Source organism: Emys orbicularis, chromosome 17 (assembly GCF_028017835.1).
Source record: "Emys orbicularis isolate rEmyOrb1 chromosome 17, rEmyOrb1.hap1, whole genome shotgun sequence".
Taxonomy (NCBI): domain Eukaryota; kingdom Metazoa; phylum Chordata; order Testudines; family Emydidae; genus Emys; species Emys orbicularis.
In genome coordinates this window covers 8,238,584-8,255,955 of record NC_088699.1, presented here as the reverse complement: position 1 = coordinate 8,255,955, position 17,372 = coordinate 8,238,584, and the positions used below count along the sequence as shown (strand labels likewise).

At 45.4% G+C, this 17,372-nt stretch overlaps 1 protein-coding gene across 3 annotated transcripts in view; it reads left to right on the top strand.

The window, feature by feature from the left end:
• Nucleotides 1-13,315, top strand: part of ACACA (acetyl-CoA carboxylase alpha) — a 183,284-nt gene extending 169,969 nt beyond the window's left edge. For all 3 annotated transcript variants that reach the window (XM_065418240.1, XM_065418238.1, XM_065418237.1), the window contains 2 exons: nucleotides 8,204-8,340; nucleotides 13,189-13,315. In XM_065418240.1, coding sequence (XP_065274312.1) covers nucleotides 8,204-8,340; nucleotides 13,189-13,315 — 264 coding nt within the window. The remainder of the gene's footprint in view (nucleotides 1-8,203; nucleotides 8,341-13,188) is intronic.
• Nucleotides 13,316-17,372: the final 4,057 nt, after the last annotated feature.

Below are 17,372 nucleotides of genomic sequence, written 5' to 3'. Positions count from 1 at the left end.
GAGTTTCCTAAGGCCAGGCTCCCTCCCTGGTTGTACCCAGTTGAGTTCAGTGGCCTGGCACCAAGGACAAACCGGGTCCCCGGTTCTAATAGGAATGCCCTGCCTGATTGACTGTGCAGAGACGGGGACAGTGGAGTGAAGTCCAGAGGCATTCCGGGTGGCTCCTTGAAATCAGGCTGCTAGGAATGACAGGGCAGCTGCATACTCCAAGCCCAGGTTGTTCCGCAGGAATGATGGGACGTGGGAAATGTTGGGTCTTTATAGCAACATGGTCAAGTGTGAATACGGAATAGGTCCAAGAGGCCAAAACGTTCACATTCAGTAGGTTTTCCCAAGTGTGGTGTTGGGCTGCCAATGGTATGTTCTCCATGTTCTTGCCTTCCGTTCTTCTAGGTCCTGGCTATTGTAGAAGAAAGGCTCCCCTTCCCTCTCTTTCCTCCCTCTTCCCTTCCCCCCCCCCCCCCCCAATACAGAAGTCATATCTGTAAAATATCCTTGCGCACCTAAATTGCTTAGGCAGGATTTGTGTTTTCTGTAGGAGTGATGCATTCCAATGGGTGACGGTAGGATATACCATTAAAAAAAGAACTAAGCTGCAAGAAGAGGAAAGTATGTTTGGAAAATTAGTCCGAACATGCCGATTGGGAGTATTAAGTATGAGCGTGACCTTTGTCTGCTATAGCTACTTAAAACACAGCCTTGATCCGAACTGTCTGCCGTGGCCTTTGGCAGAATTTCCAGTGGAAGCTGGCACTAGAAGTTCTGCGAGTGTCAAATGAGGCTTAACACTGGTGGGTTAGCTAAGTGGAGTGTTTTCTGCCTTGAAGAGGTCAGAGGGCCGGCTAGCTGTAAGATTTCCTGGTGAATGGGAAGAGAGAGCCTGCTACAAAGAGCTGCTCTTTCTCAGGACTTGGGCTTCAGTTTAACCGCAGAAGAAATATCACATTGACCCCCCACAGTTGATATTAACTGGCCTCCTGGTTGGCAGCCTCCACAGAAGCCAAGGACTGAATGGGTCATGGAAACAGAACCCCCTTTTGCCCTCTGAGGTGGCCTCTCCCAGTCAGTGTTGGGACGGTATGTGGGGAGAGCTGCACACTGTACTATGTGATAACTCCATGGATCAGCAGAGGATCAGGCTTCAAGGCTGTCAATCCAGGCCCTTTCATAAGCACTAAATTCACATTTATAATGCAGGTTATCAACGTAGCGGAAAGGGATTCTTCACCATATAAAGGGAGTAACATAGCGGAAAGGGATTTTATATGTATGTAATTAATGTTCTCCCCCGTCCCCATTGACTAAATGCAGTTTATGGGAAACTCTCCTATTAGTATACATATTGGGGGTGGGGAAGAAAGAGAACAGAACTAATTAGCCACTGGAATCCCCAAGAAAGTGAATTATTCTGTTTTCATCATTTGAAATGCTGAAACTATACTCTAAACTATATTCTAAACTGATGGCTCAGTATTTTTAATAAATACTCAGCTTGAATCATGTGAATGAATGAATCTTCCCCCCTCCCCCCCCCCATTGTGTGTGAGAGAAAAGGGCGGGGGGAGGGGATCACTCTTGACTTGAGACCTTTATATCCCAAATTTCAGTTCAGAGTGGGCATAGATTAGGCAGATCCCTGAAAAACAAGGGTCTATTACAGAAGGTGTTGAAGAGCCTTATGTACAGCAAAGACTATCTGCCTTTCAAATAATGCCCGCGCTTGCCAGTGGTTTTACTGCTTCTCTGCAAAATAGCTCATGTTAATTACTTGGGTAAAACCCCTTAACAATGAAAAAATGTTCCCACGCTTTCCCTTTTCTTTAGGAAAATTTCTTCTCCTTTCTGAATGCTTGTGTCATCATTCAGCCCCTCTTGCCCCCTGCCCCCCCCAAAAAAGAAGAGGAAATGCCAAAGGAATTTCTGAGACATTGTGACAGTATAAGTGAGTGATGCAATTCTTTTGTTTCCCTTGGAGAAGTCAGTTATGGTATTGTAGTTGAAACCACTGGAATTGCCAGCTTGCAGATAGTGTGGCGTTCTTGTCTGCTGTTCAGGTGCAGAGATTTAGAAAGGGTTTGGAAATAAGAAGTCAAAGTTGGAATTTCAAAATCTGTTGAGAGCTGCAGCTATTAGGGGAAGTGGTGATGTCCTTACAAAAACTCAGACCTTACTGCATTTGGCTGTATCGGTCTCATTCAATGTACCCCATCTGGTGCGCAGCCTGGCTACTTAGCCAAAAGATTATTATTGCATGATTCAATAATACTTCAAATGAAACTGGCCACTAGTGGTACAAAAGATACAAATTACTAAAAACTATTATTAATTTGTACCCAAGTAGCACCGAAAGGCACCAACTATAACCAGGACTTGGTTGTGTTTGGTGCTGTCCAAACACATAGTAAAAGGGAGTGCCGAAGAGCTTACAATCTAAATAGACAAGAAGACAAAGGCTGTGACATTACCCCCCATTTTACAGACAGGGAAATTGAGGCACAGAGAGCTTAAGTGACTTCCCTAAGGTCACACACAGAATCTGTGATATAGCCAGGAACTGCTGGACCCAGATCTCCTGAGCCCCAGGACCGTCCTTTCTTTCTAGTTGAGGTTAAACATTGTGGGAATAGATTCTCTTTTTTTACACCTAGAGATCTGTCTAGAAGTGGCTGCAATGTGGCTGTAATACCCTCTCATCAGTGATTGGTATTTTAGGAATGTTTCTACAAGGCTTATTAAGACATGAATAACCATATTTGGCATCTAAATAGCACCTTACAAACGTTCATTAATGCTTGAAAAACCGGCCTCAAGCCTGGGCTGACATTCCCCTCTTAGAGAAGGCCGCACAAGGCAAAGCGAGGCCCAGGCATTTCGATGCTGTTCTACCTACATTGCACACAGCGTTTCTATCCGTCACCAGAGCCTGCTAAGGAAAACCACAGCTCTGTAGAGCAGTCTCCTAAAGCCCCTTCTGAGCCTCTGATGTAGAAGCTTGGATGGCGGGAGGGAGGAGGAAGGAAAGGGTAGTACTGAATAATGTCCAAAATCTTGTACTGTGCCAGCGGTATTGGGAAAGAGTCTGTTCTCTTTATGCAGGTCTTGATTTTTTTCCAAAGGAGCGATGTGCCGGTCTGGCACCCATCCCTGTTTTATCAGGCCATCCTACTTCTTGCAAATTAGGAAAGCAGTACAGTGGTGTCTCAAACTTCCTCTGGGACTGTCCAGAAGCCGCTTCTCCTTAACAGGCTGCTAAAGGTGGTAGAGAGAGGCGGGGGCAGCACACAAACAGTAACTCTTTCACGTTCCGGCCCATTGGCTTTATTTCCTCTGATCATTTTGTTGTTAGTTTTTCTTTCTTTCCTTCCTCTTTTTTTAATTGTGCCTGAATTCTGAAGTGGGCAATCTTTGAAAAAAATCTCCGAAGCTCCCGATTGAGACTTCAAAAATAAAAAGAAAATAAAAAAATCTCCAACACTCTGGGGCTCTAAAAGGGGAGGAGAAAAAAGTTTTCTCTGGAGGGCAGCAGGCTTTCCAAGGTAGCGTCTGAGCATCTTTAGAAGCGGGCATCTCGTTAGCTAATACATTACACCAATCGAGGAGAGTTATCTTAAGCCACAATTAATCTGCTCCCTGGCATATGTTGATAGGAAAGCATCATGCTGTTTCTTAATTAAAAGCAAACGGATTAAAAATGATTAATAAGAGTATTAAATATTCTCCTAAACTAAAAGCTTTGGGATTCTTGGGTAAATCTAGCTTTACGCAGGTCTGCAAACCAAAAGGCATTTACTGGTGGGGTTTTTTTTTTCCTTCCCCTGAAATCCTCATAAGCGCCCTACTTTGTATGCAGTGGGCATTTCTTTCACATCTAGCAGCAGAAGGAGCAAAAACTAGCAAGTTTAAAATAATACTGAAATAAGCAAAATGTGGAAGCTCAAGCGACATCGCTGTTTGGAGATAACTAGACGCATCGCGCTTAGAAAAAATCCCAGCGCGACACCGTAAGGCCCTGATCTCTGCCTGATACTGAACATGGCCAGTGTTTTTCATACTCAAAAAATATATCCCACCTTGCTGATTTTCAGTACCCCAGAAGCCTTACCACTTACCCTCACCCCCACTGGATGCCTATTGGATTGTCGTAGGGTTGCTCATGAGCACTGGCCTATACATACCATGCTTTATTATATGTATGTACGTGTGCTAGCCTATGATGGCCGACTTACTCTTGTGAGGTTCCTCGTGCATACGGGTCCGCGCCACCGAGACAGTGGGTTGTTACAATAGGGTGGCTCGTAAGTGCTGGGTTGCGTCCCCAGGTGTGGTGTTCTGGGATGATACTTGTGTCAACACAGGAAAAGAGAGAGCATTTGTGGGTTGTGGAATGGGAAAAACTTGCCCAGAATTCCATGGGCTTAGGAAATTGATACAAGATTAAGGAACAGACATGAAGCTTGTCAATCTGGATGTGTCTATGTTAATTTATTGATATGAATAAGGAAGTTACCTTGTGAGCAAAGAGTAAACCGTACTCGCAGCAAGCGTGTTGCTCTAGAAGTATGAAATGCACTCAGAGGGCAACAGGGTCTCGGATCAAATCCCGACCTTAGAAGAGAGCACCCTGCAGCTGGTGGGGGGGGAACCTCCCGTAGTTGTGGAAAATGAGAGAGAAACCATTTTCACTCAGTGAGAGGTAGCTATTATACTGAGAATATTTTACTGTTTCTGCAACAATGTTAATGTTTTGCAAACAAGCTTATTCATCTGCCCAACACTCCGGTAAGTTCAGAACACTTCCTTTAGGCGAAGAGACCCATAAAACACACAGTCTACCAGCCCGGACCCATTTGGGGCTAGAAAAATATCATTGCTATCACGTGTTAGGCACATATCTGTCGGTCATCACCAGGGTGAACGTAGATTCCGGAAGCGGTGCGGTTTTTCGATAGTATGTAATGTTTCAACGTTATTGGGCATCCAATCCGAAAAAATCATTCAAAGGCCCATCGCTCAAAGAAACAGAGTCTAATTTTGATGAAAATTGGCAGAAAGTTTTTAAATAAAGCTGCTAATGTAACTCTGTACTCAAAATACTGCTGTTTTGGAAAGTTTGAGAAATCATTAGCCCCAGGTGATCCATTTTCTCCTGTCCTTTTTTGTTTTTGGTTAAAGCACAAGTCTGTAGTCATATGACAGTATGAGCTTCCTTATACCAGGGAATACATGAAAATATTTGCAAAAAGAACAGGAGTACTTGTGGCACCTTAGAGACTAACAAATTTAGTCTCTAAGGTGCCACAAGTACTCCTGTTCTTTTGCGGATACAGACTAACACGGCCGCTACTCTGAAACCTATCAAAATATTGGTCATTCTTTCTAGCACGGACTGATTGGAGAAAATGTTTTGTCTCCTAGTTTTATGACGTTATGCTAATAATACGACCCCCTACCTCCTAATTGTAAAACATATATTTTCGAAGTTATCCTTTTGGCCGGAGACGTAAGTCTAAAGCACGCATGGTACCATTGTAATGATCTATCACTGAATACAATGGCAATACATGTACGGTGCTTAGTCGTAATGACCCTTAGTACAAGGGCTGTAGAATGTCTGGTATGAATACATCATGCGAATAACAAAGTTAACGCATGTACTCCTCTATAACCCCTCCCTATAACTATGCGCTACAGCCTGCCTAACACAACACCCCTAGGAGCTATGTTGACTCACTAAAATAAGCACGGTAATGTGCAGACGCTTGAAACATTTCTACTGCCCCTCAGAATCTGTCTCGGAGGTGTTCAATGCGCTGTTGCTACAGTCCTAACAACATGCAAATGCCCCAGGCACAAAGCGATGGCCCCTTTTATGATTTTTTTGCCGGATTGGATGCCCAATAACATTGAAACATGACAAGCTCTTGAAAACCTGCTCCGCTTCCGGAATCTGTGTCCACCCACTAGCTATCTACCTAAAGTGGGATAGCAATGACATTTTTCTAGCTGATGGATTTCCCCTAACTCATCATAAGACCCCCTTTTTAAACTGACTGGTAGACGTATACTTTTGTCTTCAGGTCCCAGGCCTGGGATTCCTTCTATCTTCTTGAGTCAGAGACCAAATCCCTGGAGAGCCAGGCAAGTGAAAAGCAAATGCTGGGGACATGGCAAAAAAGGAAAGGGCAGTATGGTGCCTGTTTTAAAATACCCACTATGGGGCTATTCACGAGTATTGAAGCAGTTTAGCATTGTTTTGCTTTGATACATTTTTTTCCCCCCCTGTGCTTTTACCCCCGTAACATGAACTGCTCTACATTCGGAATTGTCACGATGCTTATTTGGCTTTGTGAAGTATTCAAGCAAGAGGCAATGCTGTTTCCAACCCCAGAGCCATGGAGAGGTGTTTTTTTTTTAATGCACTCACCTCTTAAATTACTGTGTTGAGCTCATTGTCATTCTGACGTTAACTTCGTAGCGATAACAGCGAAGGATAGTGCACCTTTAAATGACGAGCTTTGTGTTTAATTACCCAAATCAAATGACATAAATATGAATGAGCGCTAATGGCGGTACTTGGTTTTTCCGGAAACCATTAACAAAAGGATTCTTAAATGATTTGTAAAGAAAATGAGAGGAGAAAAGAGGAGCGAGAAGGCTATTAGGCATCTAACCCACTCCTGAATTATTATATAGTCAACTACCTAGCAAATACCAGGCTAAATGATCTCTGCAAAAAAAAAAAAAAGGTGATTTGCGGCCGAGGCTTTTCACGGTTGTAGACACCTTGACCTGTTGCGTTACGCTCACTTCTACTAAAATGGGGGTTAGGTGTCTTGGTCGGTTATGGACTCAAGACTAGTTAGAAGACTGACAACGTGCTGTAGCGACATGTTGAGTTTCTCTTAGACTTCCACTAGGGGCCATCACGATCCTCTAGGCTGACCTCCTGCACATCACAGGCAACAGAACTTCACCCATCCACTCCTGTCATAGACCCGTAATCTCTGGCTGCGTTACCGAAGTCCTCAAATAATGATGTAAGGACATCAAATTGTAGACAATCCACCATTGACTCCAGTTCAAACCAGTGACCTATGCCCCATGCTAAACAGGAAGGTGAAAAAACTCTAGGGTCTCTGCCAATCTGACTTGGGGAAAAATTCCTTTCCCTTGTAAACTGCCCCAAACAATTGCTGCTTTAACTGGGCAGCATGTGGGTAAGAAAGGAGTTTGGTTTTGTAAGTCCCAAGTCTATTGGATGAGCCTTTCTTTAACCAAAAAAAAAAAATAGAAACGTCAAACTGTTTGTTGTGGTTTTTCAGTGGCGATGAGGAGTAGCTAAATGCAGGAGCCAAGGTCGTGCAGGGAGCTAATGGAATACACTTTGGGTATTGCTTTGACTCAGCATATCGCTTTGTGACTATTTCCCATATCACCAAACCATTCCATAATCTGGTACAGCAGACGCTCTGCTCCAGAGAAGCCAAGTGCCAGAATACTGTGTGTTGCTCTAGCCCCTTTTAGGAGACTCTCACTTGTTTCTAAACTTGCTGGAACTTTAAATATAACTCAAAAAAACCATGCAACCCCTCCCCACTTAGCATTAAATATAGCAGAGACCACAAGGACGCTGGTGCCTTATATCAGTAAGAGCAGGTTTGCCTCCTTGCGTATAGGGGACGATGGATGCGTGACCGATAGTTGTGCTAGACAGGTCCCGTTGCCGAAAGCTCCAGGGAACGGGCTCTGATCGTAAAATAGAGACGGTTGAAGAGGTTTGGGAAATTGTGGGTCAAGTTGGTCATTCCATTGCCTTGTGAGAAAGAAGAGGTCACCAGCCCGCTGAGCAGAGGCACCTGTTAGAGTAAATAACCCACAGCGCGAAGTGTTTTAAACTGTGGAGCTACTGCCTCCACGGTTTCCATTTAATCACACGTTAAGGAAGGAGCTACAGAACAAGTACATCATTCTCTGACTTCTGCTAATTGTTAGTTGCATTCCATAGTCATAAAAGTTAACTGCCCCAGGAAATCACAAAGGATCTTCTCGCCTAATATTTTACCCACCGTTGCCAGTAATTGCTAATTAAATTTCAGAAACGGTAGCGTCGGGAGCAGGCGAGTGCAATCCGTCAATGGAAGTTCCATAGGACCCCAGCGCACATTCTGGAACCGTTTCAGCGACACTTGCTGTTTGTTTGCAGGCATACTTGTGGGATAACAATAAGGATCTAGTGGAGTGGCTGGAAAAACAGCTCACAGAAGAAGACGGCATTCGCTCGGTTGTGGACGAAAACATCAAATACATCTCCCGAGACTACATCCTCAAACAAATACGCAGGTAAGCCAACTACTGATTTCCCACAACGAGGCAGAGCTCTAGGACTAAATCCTCACCCCCACTTTAGTAAGTAAGTCAAAAAGCTCCCTCTAATTTCAACGGTGGGCTGTGTCTACACGAGGGCTTTTTTTTGCTAACCGTCGCAGCCCCGAGGGTGTCGTAGCAAGGACAGTAGTAATGCAGAGGACTATTGTCAGCTAACCCTTCTCGGACGAGGTCCGGAGATCCTGTAGTGGGAAATTTGGGGACAGGGAGCCCTAGTATAGGCAATAAGACCAAAGCAACTAGAATTTGGCCATCAAGGTCTCAGTCCATCCTGGTAATTTATATGGCTCTCCTCACTGCAGTTTCAGACCACCAGTGAATTTGTGAGGTTTTTAAATAAAGGGATAGGGTGAGGTTGAAATCAAGTTTTGTTTTGTTTTTGAAATAAATGCACTTAGCTTTAGTAAAAGCCCTCAGATTGTTAAAACTCTGTGAGTTTTAGACATCGAACCTGAAACGTTTTTACTTGCATTCCTATCAAGTTGATTGGATGCAAAACTTGAACGTGACATTGTTTTTACAAGACATTTTTAGCGTCGGTATCGTTTGAGTTCAAGGTGCCTGTAGTCCACGAAAGCCACTCAGCTCAAAGGCCCTGCTTCAGCCCCACTGACATTAAGAGCACACTTGGCTGAAACAAGGTCACGGAAGCCCAAATAAATCGGGTTCATATTTGTGGCGTTCCCCATATCGGTACATATATAGGAAAATTAAAGCGGTTCCACGCTCTGCATTCACGTGAGTAGGGAGCGAGGAAAGCTCTCTGAGCTACACTACCCTGTCGTCTCCCGTTGGCAGATATTTGGTAGGGTACGGTGTTGCTGCAGGCCGTCTCGGATACGTTTAGGATTTCTTCTGTCTCTCCGTCTCAGCCAAAGGATGAGTTCTCTGTTCCCTTCCACTGCTCAAGTACAATAGTACAGAATATGCTTTCTGCCCCCTGTCTTTTCTCTGGGGAAACTGGACCCAGCTTCTACCGTCCCTTTGGTTCTGATTAATTTTTAAAGATCACGCAGCAGGACAAAGTACGCAGCGTAATCCAAATGTCGACACTATTTTCTCTCTTGTTAGGTACCAAAATGCAACTTTATTATAGACCGAAAAGCCTCCAGAGTCTTGCAGCGTTTCCCCAAAACACAGAGTTAGAGGGGAATGTGAGGTAACAAATAGTGAGTGCACATGAAATGACTGGGAGATGGAAACAGACAGCTCTTTAAATCACGGTGTGGTATTTCTGGAACAGAGAAGGTACCCTTGCGAGCAGCCTTGCGGATCAGGAAGCGTGATGGTCGCATCCTCCTCTTTACAATCTTTGACACTGCCTTGAGTTTACTCTTAGGAGACACTTCCTCTTCAAAATGCCTTTCGCACAACTATAGACTCATAGACTTTAAGGTCAGAAGGGACCAATATGGTCATCTAGTCTGACCTCCCGCACGACGCAGGCCACAAAAGCTGACCCACCCACAACAGAATCCTCCAGCCTGCGACCCCTGCCCTATGCTGCGGAGGAAGGCGAAAATCCTCCAGGGCCTCTGCCAATCTACCCTGGAGGAAAATTCCTTCCCGACCCCAAATATGGCGATCAGAAGAACCCCGAGGAGACGGGCAAGATTCTACAGCCGGACCCTCATTTTACCAGCGACGGCACGTTAACGCCGAATTGACTAAAATCACGTTATCCTATCAAAGCATTCCCTCCATAAACTTATCAAGCCTAATCTTGAAGCCAGAGAGGTCTTTCGCCCCCACCGTTTCCCTCGGAAGGCCGTTCCAAAATTTCACCCCTCTGACGGTCAGAAACCTTCGTCTAATTTCAAGCCCAAACTTCCCCACGGCCAGTTTATATCCGTTCGTTCTCGTGTCCACATTACTACTGAGCTGAAATAATTCCTCTCCTTCCTTGGTATTAATCCCTTTGATATATTTAAAGAGAGCAATCCTATCCCCCCTCAGCCTTCTTTCGGTTAGGCTAAACAAGCCGAGCTTCTCGAGTCTCCTTTCATACGACAGGTTTTCCATTCCTCGGATCATCCTAGCGGCCCTTCTCTGTACCCGTTCCAGTTTGAGTTCATCCTTTTTAAACAGAGGAGAGCAGAACTGCACACAGTACTCCAAATGAGGTCTCACCAGCGCCTTGTATAACGGAAGCAGCACCTCCTTGTCCCTACTAGAAATACCTCGCCTAACGCTAGGTCTAATTCTCCTGCGTACTAACCGTTTCCCTTTCTTGGGATCCAGGCCTCGGACAGCTCGTGCAACTTCAGCTTGAAATAATCCCAGGCCTCATGTGCCTTTAGCTCTCTCAGTATGTTAGCCCAATCCACTTCCGTAAGTAGTCGCCTTAATGTATTAAAGTTGGCCTTTTTGAAATCGTAAACCTTAGTCAGAGTTTTATTTGTGTTAATCCTTCCATTTAGTTTAAACCGAATTAGCTCATGGTCACTCGAGCCAAGGTTGTCCCCGACAACCATTTCCTCAACGAGGTCCTCACTACTCACCAGCACCAAATCTAAAATGGGCATCCCCCCCTTGTCGGTTCAGCTACTACTTGATGAAGGAATTCATCAGCTGGCACGTCTAGGAACATCCGAGCCCTATTATTGTTACTAGCATTTGTTCCTCAATCTATGTCTGGGAAGTTAAAGTCCCCCATGATTACACTGCTCTTATTAATTAGTTTGTACTTCCTTAAAAAGGTTAAATAGTTCTCTGTCCGCATCCAGGCTGGATCCTGGCGGTCTATAGCACACCCCAAGCAGTATCTCAGGGGAGGCTGTAGTAGTTCTTTTACGCAGTGTAATTATTGCCCATACAGACTCCGTCTTATCCATTCCATCACTTATTATCTCTTGTTTTGGTAATTCCTACGATATCAGGTTTCATTTCTTGGACCAGGAGCTCCAATTCCTCCCTTTTGTTACCTAGGCTTCTCGCATTGGTGTATAAACATCTTACGGTACGCTGTCTATCCTTTCTCCCATGAGTTATGCAATTTGGTACGGATCCCGTACTGTCCATCCACCCCCTCCTTCTTATGTCCAATTCCATACCCCTACCTATATCTGTGCTTATCTCTTTGCCCTCTTTTTCAGTGTTGGAATCTGGCGTGGAGATCAACTGGACATCTCCCAACCATCTCCCCCAAGTTCCTAGTTTAAAGCCCTTTTGATGAGATGAGCCAGCCTTCCTCGCAGAAGTCTATTTCCTTCCCTAGTCAGGTGACGTCCATCCCGTGAGAACGGCCGTCTGTCCCCGAAAGCCTCCCAGTGGCCATACATCCCAAAGCCCTTCTTATAGCACCACTCCCTTAGCCAGCTATTTATCCTCACAATCGTGTCTGCCCTTTGCTGCCCTTCTCTAGGAACAGGCAGAATCCCACTGAAAATGATCTGAGCCTCGACTTCCTTAAGCGTCTTCCCCAGCCTGGCATAATCTCCCTTGATTCTGTGTAGTGAGAAGGTAGCCGTGTCATTTGTTCCTACGTGAAGGACGATCAAGGGGTTCTTAACCGCTCCTGTTAGGATCCTTTTCAACCGCAGGTCCACATCCCGTATCTTAGCGCCTGGCAGACAGCACACCCTTCTGTTTTCTGGGTCAGCCCTGGTCACAGGCCTGTCTAACCTCCTCAGTAAGGAGTCCTCAATCACAGAAACCTGCCTTTGCTTGGGGGCAGCGCAATCTACTAATCTATCCCCTGTTCCCTGTGGCCGTAACTCCTGTCTGTCTCTATTTTCCCGTCTAGTCCCCCTATTGCCATCCTGTATGCTCCTGGGGAAGAGTATTGATGCTGTGTCCATCAAGTCCTCCCCCCTGTCTATTGGACTAGCTGCCCTTCTTTTCTTCCTGTGCCTCCCACCATCAGTTACCACCTGCTGCATCCCCTCCTCGTTAGCCAAACATGCAAACCTGTTCCTGAGTTCTATTTCCCCCTCACTAGGCCTCATTTTCCCTGGCCTGCTTCTCACAGTCACATGCTTCCACTGCTCTTGTTCTCCCCCTGACATTCTGCCCTCACAGACCATAGCCCCTGATTCCACGTGCACCCCGAGCATTCCCCTGCAGCCACCCCTTGCCTTTGCTCCATTAGCTGCTTGAACCCCCTTCTCAACTCTACCTGCATCTCCAACCCTTGGACCTTTTCCTCTAACAAACAGGCCAGTTAGGCAGCATTTCCTACAGACATACCTCTGGCCAGGTGCCCCTGCTAGGACTCTATACATACTGCAGCTGCTACGGTCTCTCTCTGTCTGCAGCCTCTGGGGAAACAGAGCACACCGACCACCGCGCCCTCCCGCCTCCCCGTGCAGCTCCCCCTGTGAACTCCCACGTAAACTCCCCTGTTAGCCGCCCTGTTGGCCTGCTCCTGGGGGCCGCTGCTTGGCTGGGAGGCCTCTTTCATAGGTCCCCGAATCAGCCAAGCTCCACCCCCTACTCAGGGCTCAGGCCTATCAGGGCGAGTCCCACCCCCTCTGGCATCCACACGTACCTGAACCCCATTATGCATCGGTGCTAGAACTGTGCATTGCTTGGTGCTGAGACACTGTCCTCTTACTTAATCTAACATCATCTGCTTGAGCTCAGTTCATAAACCTCTTGCTGGCTTGTCCAGACATCTTTACATCTATTTCAATGACCCTTTGGAGCAGGGAATGAGATCGGGGGAAACTGTTTGGGCTTACACACATTTGGCAAGCTGAGTACAGCCCAGTGCGCAAACTCTGTCACTCAAGTTGGGCGAGGAGGAAGGGGCTAGCGGTTGGGGTGAGATGGGTGCTGTTGCTAACGCTCTGGTCTTTCCAGCTTGGTGCAGGCCAATCCGGAGGTTGCCATGGATTCCATCGTCCACATGACCCAGCACATCTCCCCTACCCAGCGAGCGGAGATCGTGCGTATTCTTTCAACAATGGACTCGCCTCCTTCGACATAAGAGGATCCGTTTCCCGCCCTCTTCCTTTTCCTGTGACAAAAGGCTCAGAGTTGCCCTTTGTCTGCTCGGTTGTGACCCCTGTACTGAGAAGAGGAAGCAAAAGGAAGGATGGTGTTTTTAATGTTTAAAATCAAACTGACCAGAGGGAGCACGCTCTCTGGCCCCAAAGACACAAGGAAAACAAACTGCTGAGGAATTAACTTATGGATGTCTAACTAACTGTACCTTATTTATTTCACAAAGTGACTGGACCAATGCATCAGCTAGCTGTCTGGCTGCCCTCTGAAAGCAGTAGGAAAAGGCAATGAAGGGTACCCTGGTACCATGAGGCCTTAGAGCAGCAAAGTAGGGACTCTCTTACACTATGCCCCTCTCCCCCTGCATCGTTCTAGTCCTTCCCCTCCCCAAATCTGGTGACGGTAATCTTGTTTCAGTAGACAAATGTGCCAGGAGCATCAGCAAGTAAGAGGCGCTTGCTGCACCGGTGGAGTGCTGGCTGGTCAAGGGTTTGTTAAACGCTCACGGGACGATACTACAAAGACATGGGAAAATGGTGTTCGTGCTTCTCTTTCTTACGGTGGGGAGGAGCTAATCCTGCCCTCTCCTCTCCGATACTCACAGGTGTCGCTACACGTCAGTTGTGGTTGTTTACTTAGTATTTGTTGTTTCAGTATTTTCATTCCAGGGGCTAGACTGCAGGCTTTCATAGTCTCAGATAGGGTAGAGACGAAGTAGTAGCCTGTAAAAAGAAAAATACTTAGGTCACAATTATTACTGTTACCGTCATCAACTGGATACTAGATGTATGGCAAAATGTTAGCTTTTTCTCTCAATCACATGGGTTAATTCCAATCCCACCAAACTCTGGTCCCCTCTCTCGTGTGACTGCAGAACGATATTTATATTCCATCTGCACGTTCACAAGCTGTAATTAAGGTTGAGTTGACAATTCCGTTACTTATTCATTCTGTCTCACCTAGTGTAGGGAGCAAACTCTCCTTCCGTAAAGATGGGGGAAAGTGGCACTAGTTAGTCACAGAAATACTGAAATTAAAACTAGCTCTCTGTCTCTTAACAATTTTGTGTACTTTTGTTACTGAAAGTGATGTTTTTAAAACCAAAAATTCAGCTGCTCGGGCTCTCGTGTGGACAGAGGCATTTCGGTGCTCGGTAGCAAAATGGGAGTCTGGGTAATATTTGTAAAGAAGCCTCTTTTTGGTTTTTAATGTGTTGTAACTTTTCCCCCCTTAAATGTGTGGGAGTCCTCCATCCATGTACTGAGGAGCTAACTAACTCCTATCCCCCATGGACTCGATTGCTGTTACTGTAACAGCATGAGCTATTCAATCAATACTACACTACAACAAACCACAGTCACCTGGTTGGCAGGTACAGAATCCAAATCAACAAATTAGATCGGTTATTTTCTTTTTTGTCTACACCGCCAAATAGCGAATACTTATATTTACTGTTCATTTGACAGACTGACATGGCTAAGTGAGGCTGCACTTTATCCCTAAACTTTCTTGGAACGTTTTTTGTTTTTTAAAGGGGGATTTAAGTTTTATACAAAACTATGTCACTGACCAGATCAGAATCATTCAAGGAAAATGTCAACCAGAAACATTCTGTTTAACAATATGTATGCAGAACAAATTTAGCAGACACAGAGGCCTGGTAAGAATTTCATCGGTGGGATGAAATCTGCACAAGGATTTTAAAGTGCTTTGACAGCTACGTTGACTTTTCCCCCCAAAAAACAAGGCTGTCCTTTTTACTGAGGGGTCCTGGTGGTGATATAAACCACAGCACAACATCTGGTCTTAATTATTTTCAAAGACATAGGTATCCATGTGAAAAGTTGTATCAAAGCAGTCACATCACTGAGGACTTGTCTATACTTACCGGAGGGTGGCGAGTGATGTATCGGCAGTCGATTTAGAGGGTCTTCATTAAACCCGCTAAATCAACTGCCGATCGTTCTCCCGTCGACTCCTGTACTTCACCCGATCAAGAAGAGTAAGGGGAGTTGACGTCATGTGCTGTGGGCCCCGCTCCGTTGATTTGAGTTACGCTATTCACGTAGATGAGACCTAATGGTCTGATTTTCGATTATGAAAAGAAAAATTGTAGGCAATCTGAAATTTAAAATTAACAGTATCAAATTTCATACATTATAATTGATCTATTTGACTGTTTGTCCCGTAGCTACTGTCAAACAATATTACGGTGATGCTGCTACAGTATTATCGCTTCCCAGCAGTGTCAGAAACGGGTGTAAACCGTAACAGGTAGGGTAGTATCAACAAGCTTCGTTTTTGCTAACACACAAAATCAACACTCAACTTTGAGGCAGAAGTTGTGCAAATGATGTGTTGACCGGACCCTCCCTCTTAACCTTCCCAAAGACCTGTACCCTTTGTCAGGGCCGGTGAACGTCTACAAGTGTGATTTGGAGTACATGTAAGCTTTAATCTAGCTAGAGTGCTAAAAATAGCTTATATCCTTGCTGCTACTTTTAGCAAGACAGCACAGGTGTGTCTGTCTACACAAGCTGCATCTGACACCCCCCCCAGCTGCAATGAAGACAGAGCCTTCCACTGCAAGCACAAATTCTCTCAACTGGTAAGGATTTACTGTTGTAACAAGACTTTGTGGGTGAAGCTCTCACAAAGAAACCTTTCACCAAGAGTTACTTAGTTGGTAGCCCTGAAATTAAATCTGCTTGTGTTACTGGCACTCTGATGTACTTAGCGACCCTATAAAAAGAGCTGTACGTACCATAATCATTTGAATACACCCATTCTCACGCATTCAAAACATTTCTCTCGTAGAGGATTCTGGAGCCTTTACAGGGTCTCCCTGCTAAGCGTGTGAATCGTTGCTCCATCGGTGTTGAGATATTAAAATAAGAGCCCCCCCCCCCCTTTAAAAGATTAGGGAGAAGCACTTTTCCATCCCACCCACTCACTCATAGACAAGCTAGTGCAGCTTTGAGGAGCCTTGAAAATGTTTGACGCAAAGTACATAATCGGAAGATGCTTTGAAGCATTACAACGCTATGGTGCTTCAGTGCTGATCTTTATACACGTTAGCGTATGAGGTCAAGCTGTTAAAGTTAGCACAGGCTAGTCTAGAAGCTGGTTATCTCTTCCATTCTGACCCTGCAAGGCTAGTCCCTTCCTTCCAACTCCCCTTGACTAGGCGATTTTGACAAACAAACAGCCGGACGCAAATTATCGAAAGGGGTAAGGGGCTGGTTTTGGCTTAATTGTCCTTTGAATGAAATGAGCAATTCATAAAAAACTGACCTGGGTTTAATATATGGTCTAATAGTAAATGGCTCCAACCTGCAAACAAACAACCCTACTATTAATGTCTTCATTAAACTGGAAGCATCACGTAAAAGCCACTTGTGAGGAGCTCGGCGCAGACCTTGCCCAGCTTCAAGCTCCACTTTTCACGTCGAGTGGGACAGCCGGTCAACCCGGAGGCTAAGACCTTCTAGTAACGCTACCAGAAAACCAAGCCTACTGTACGTGCTAAGTCCTGCTGTATGTCTTTAGTTGCTGTACTGTGCGGTTGGGAAAGGAGGCACCCTGAGTAAAAACCAAACCGTGGCCATGTTACTGCTGGACATCTATGGTACTTGCTGATGTATTTCACTTACCTCAAGTTTCTTTTAATAAAAAGAATCCGTTTAAGACTATTTTCATTGCTCCAAGTGGAACCGTGTATTCTGTAGGTGGGGGTTTGGGTAAGCACTCCCTCTTTTAGCTCTAACTTAAATGTAATGGAGGCGGTTGTTAATGCACTGAGACTTTTAGGTAGAAGACGCTAAAGGTGATATTGCATCACATTGTTAATGGCCGTAAGGATGGGACCAAACACCAGATCGAAACATCCTTGACTTCTGAGGAAGTTCAGATACAGGCACGTGACCCTGCCGCTCAAGATGGACTGAACCAAAATAGCTCAAGCGCTTGGGTCAATTCACATCTAGAGCTGAACTTCCAGATTCAGGCCCATCGCTTCCAGAGTCTGGGCTGCTTATTCC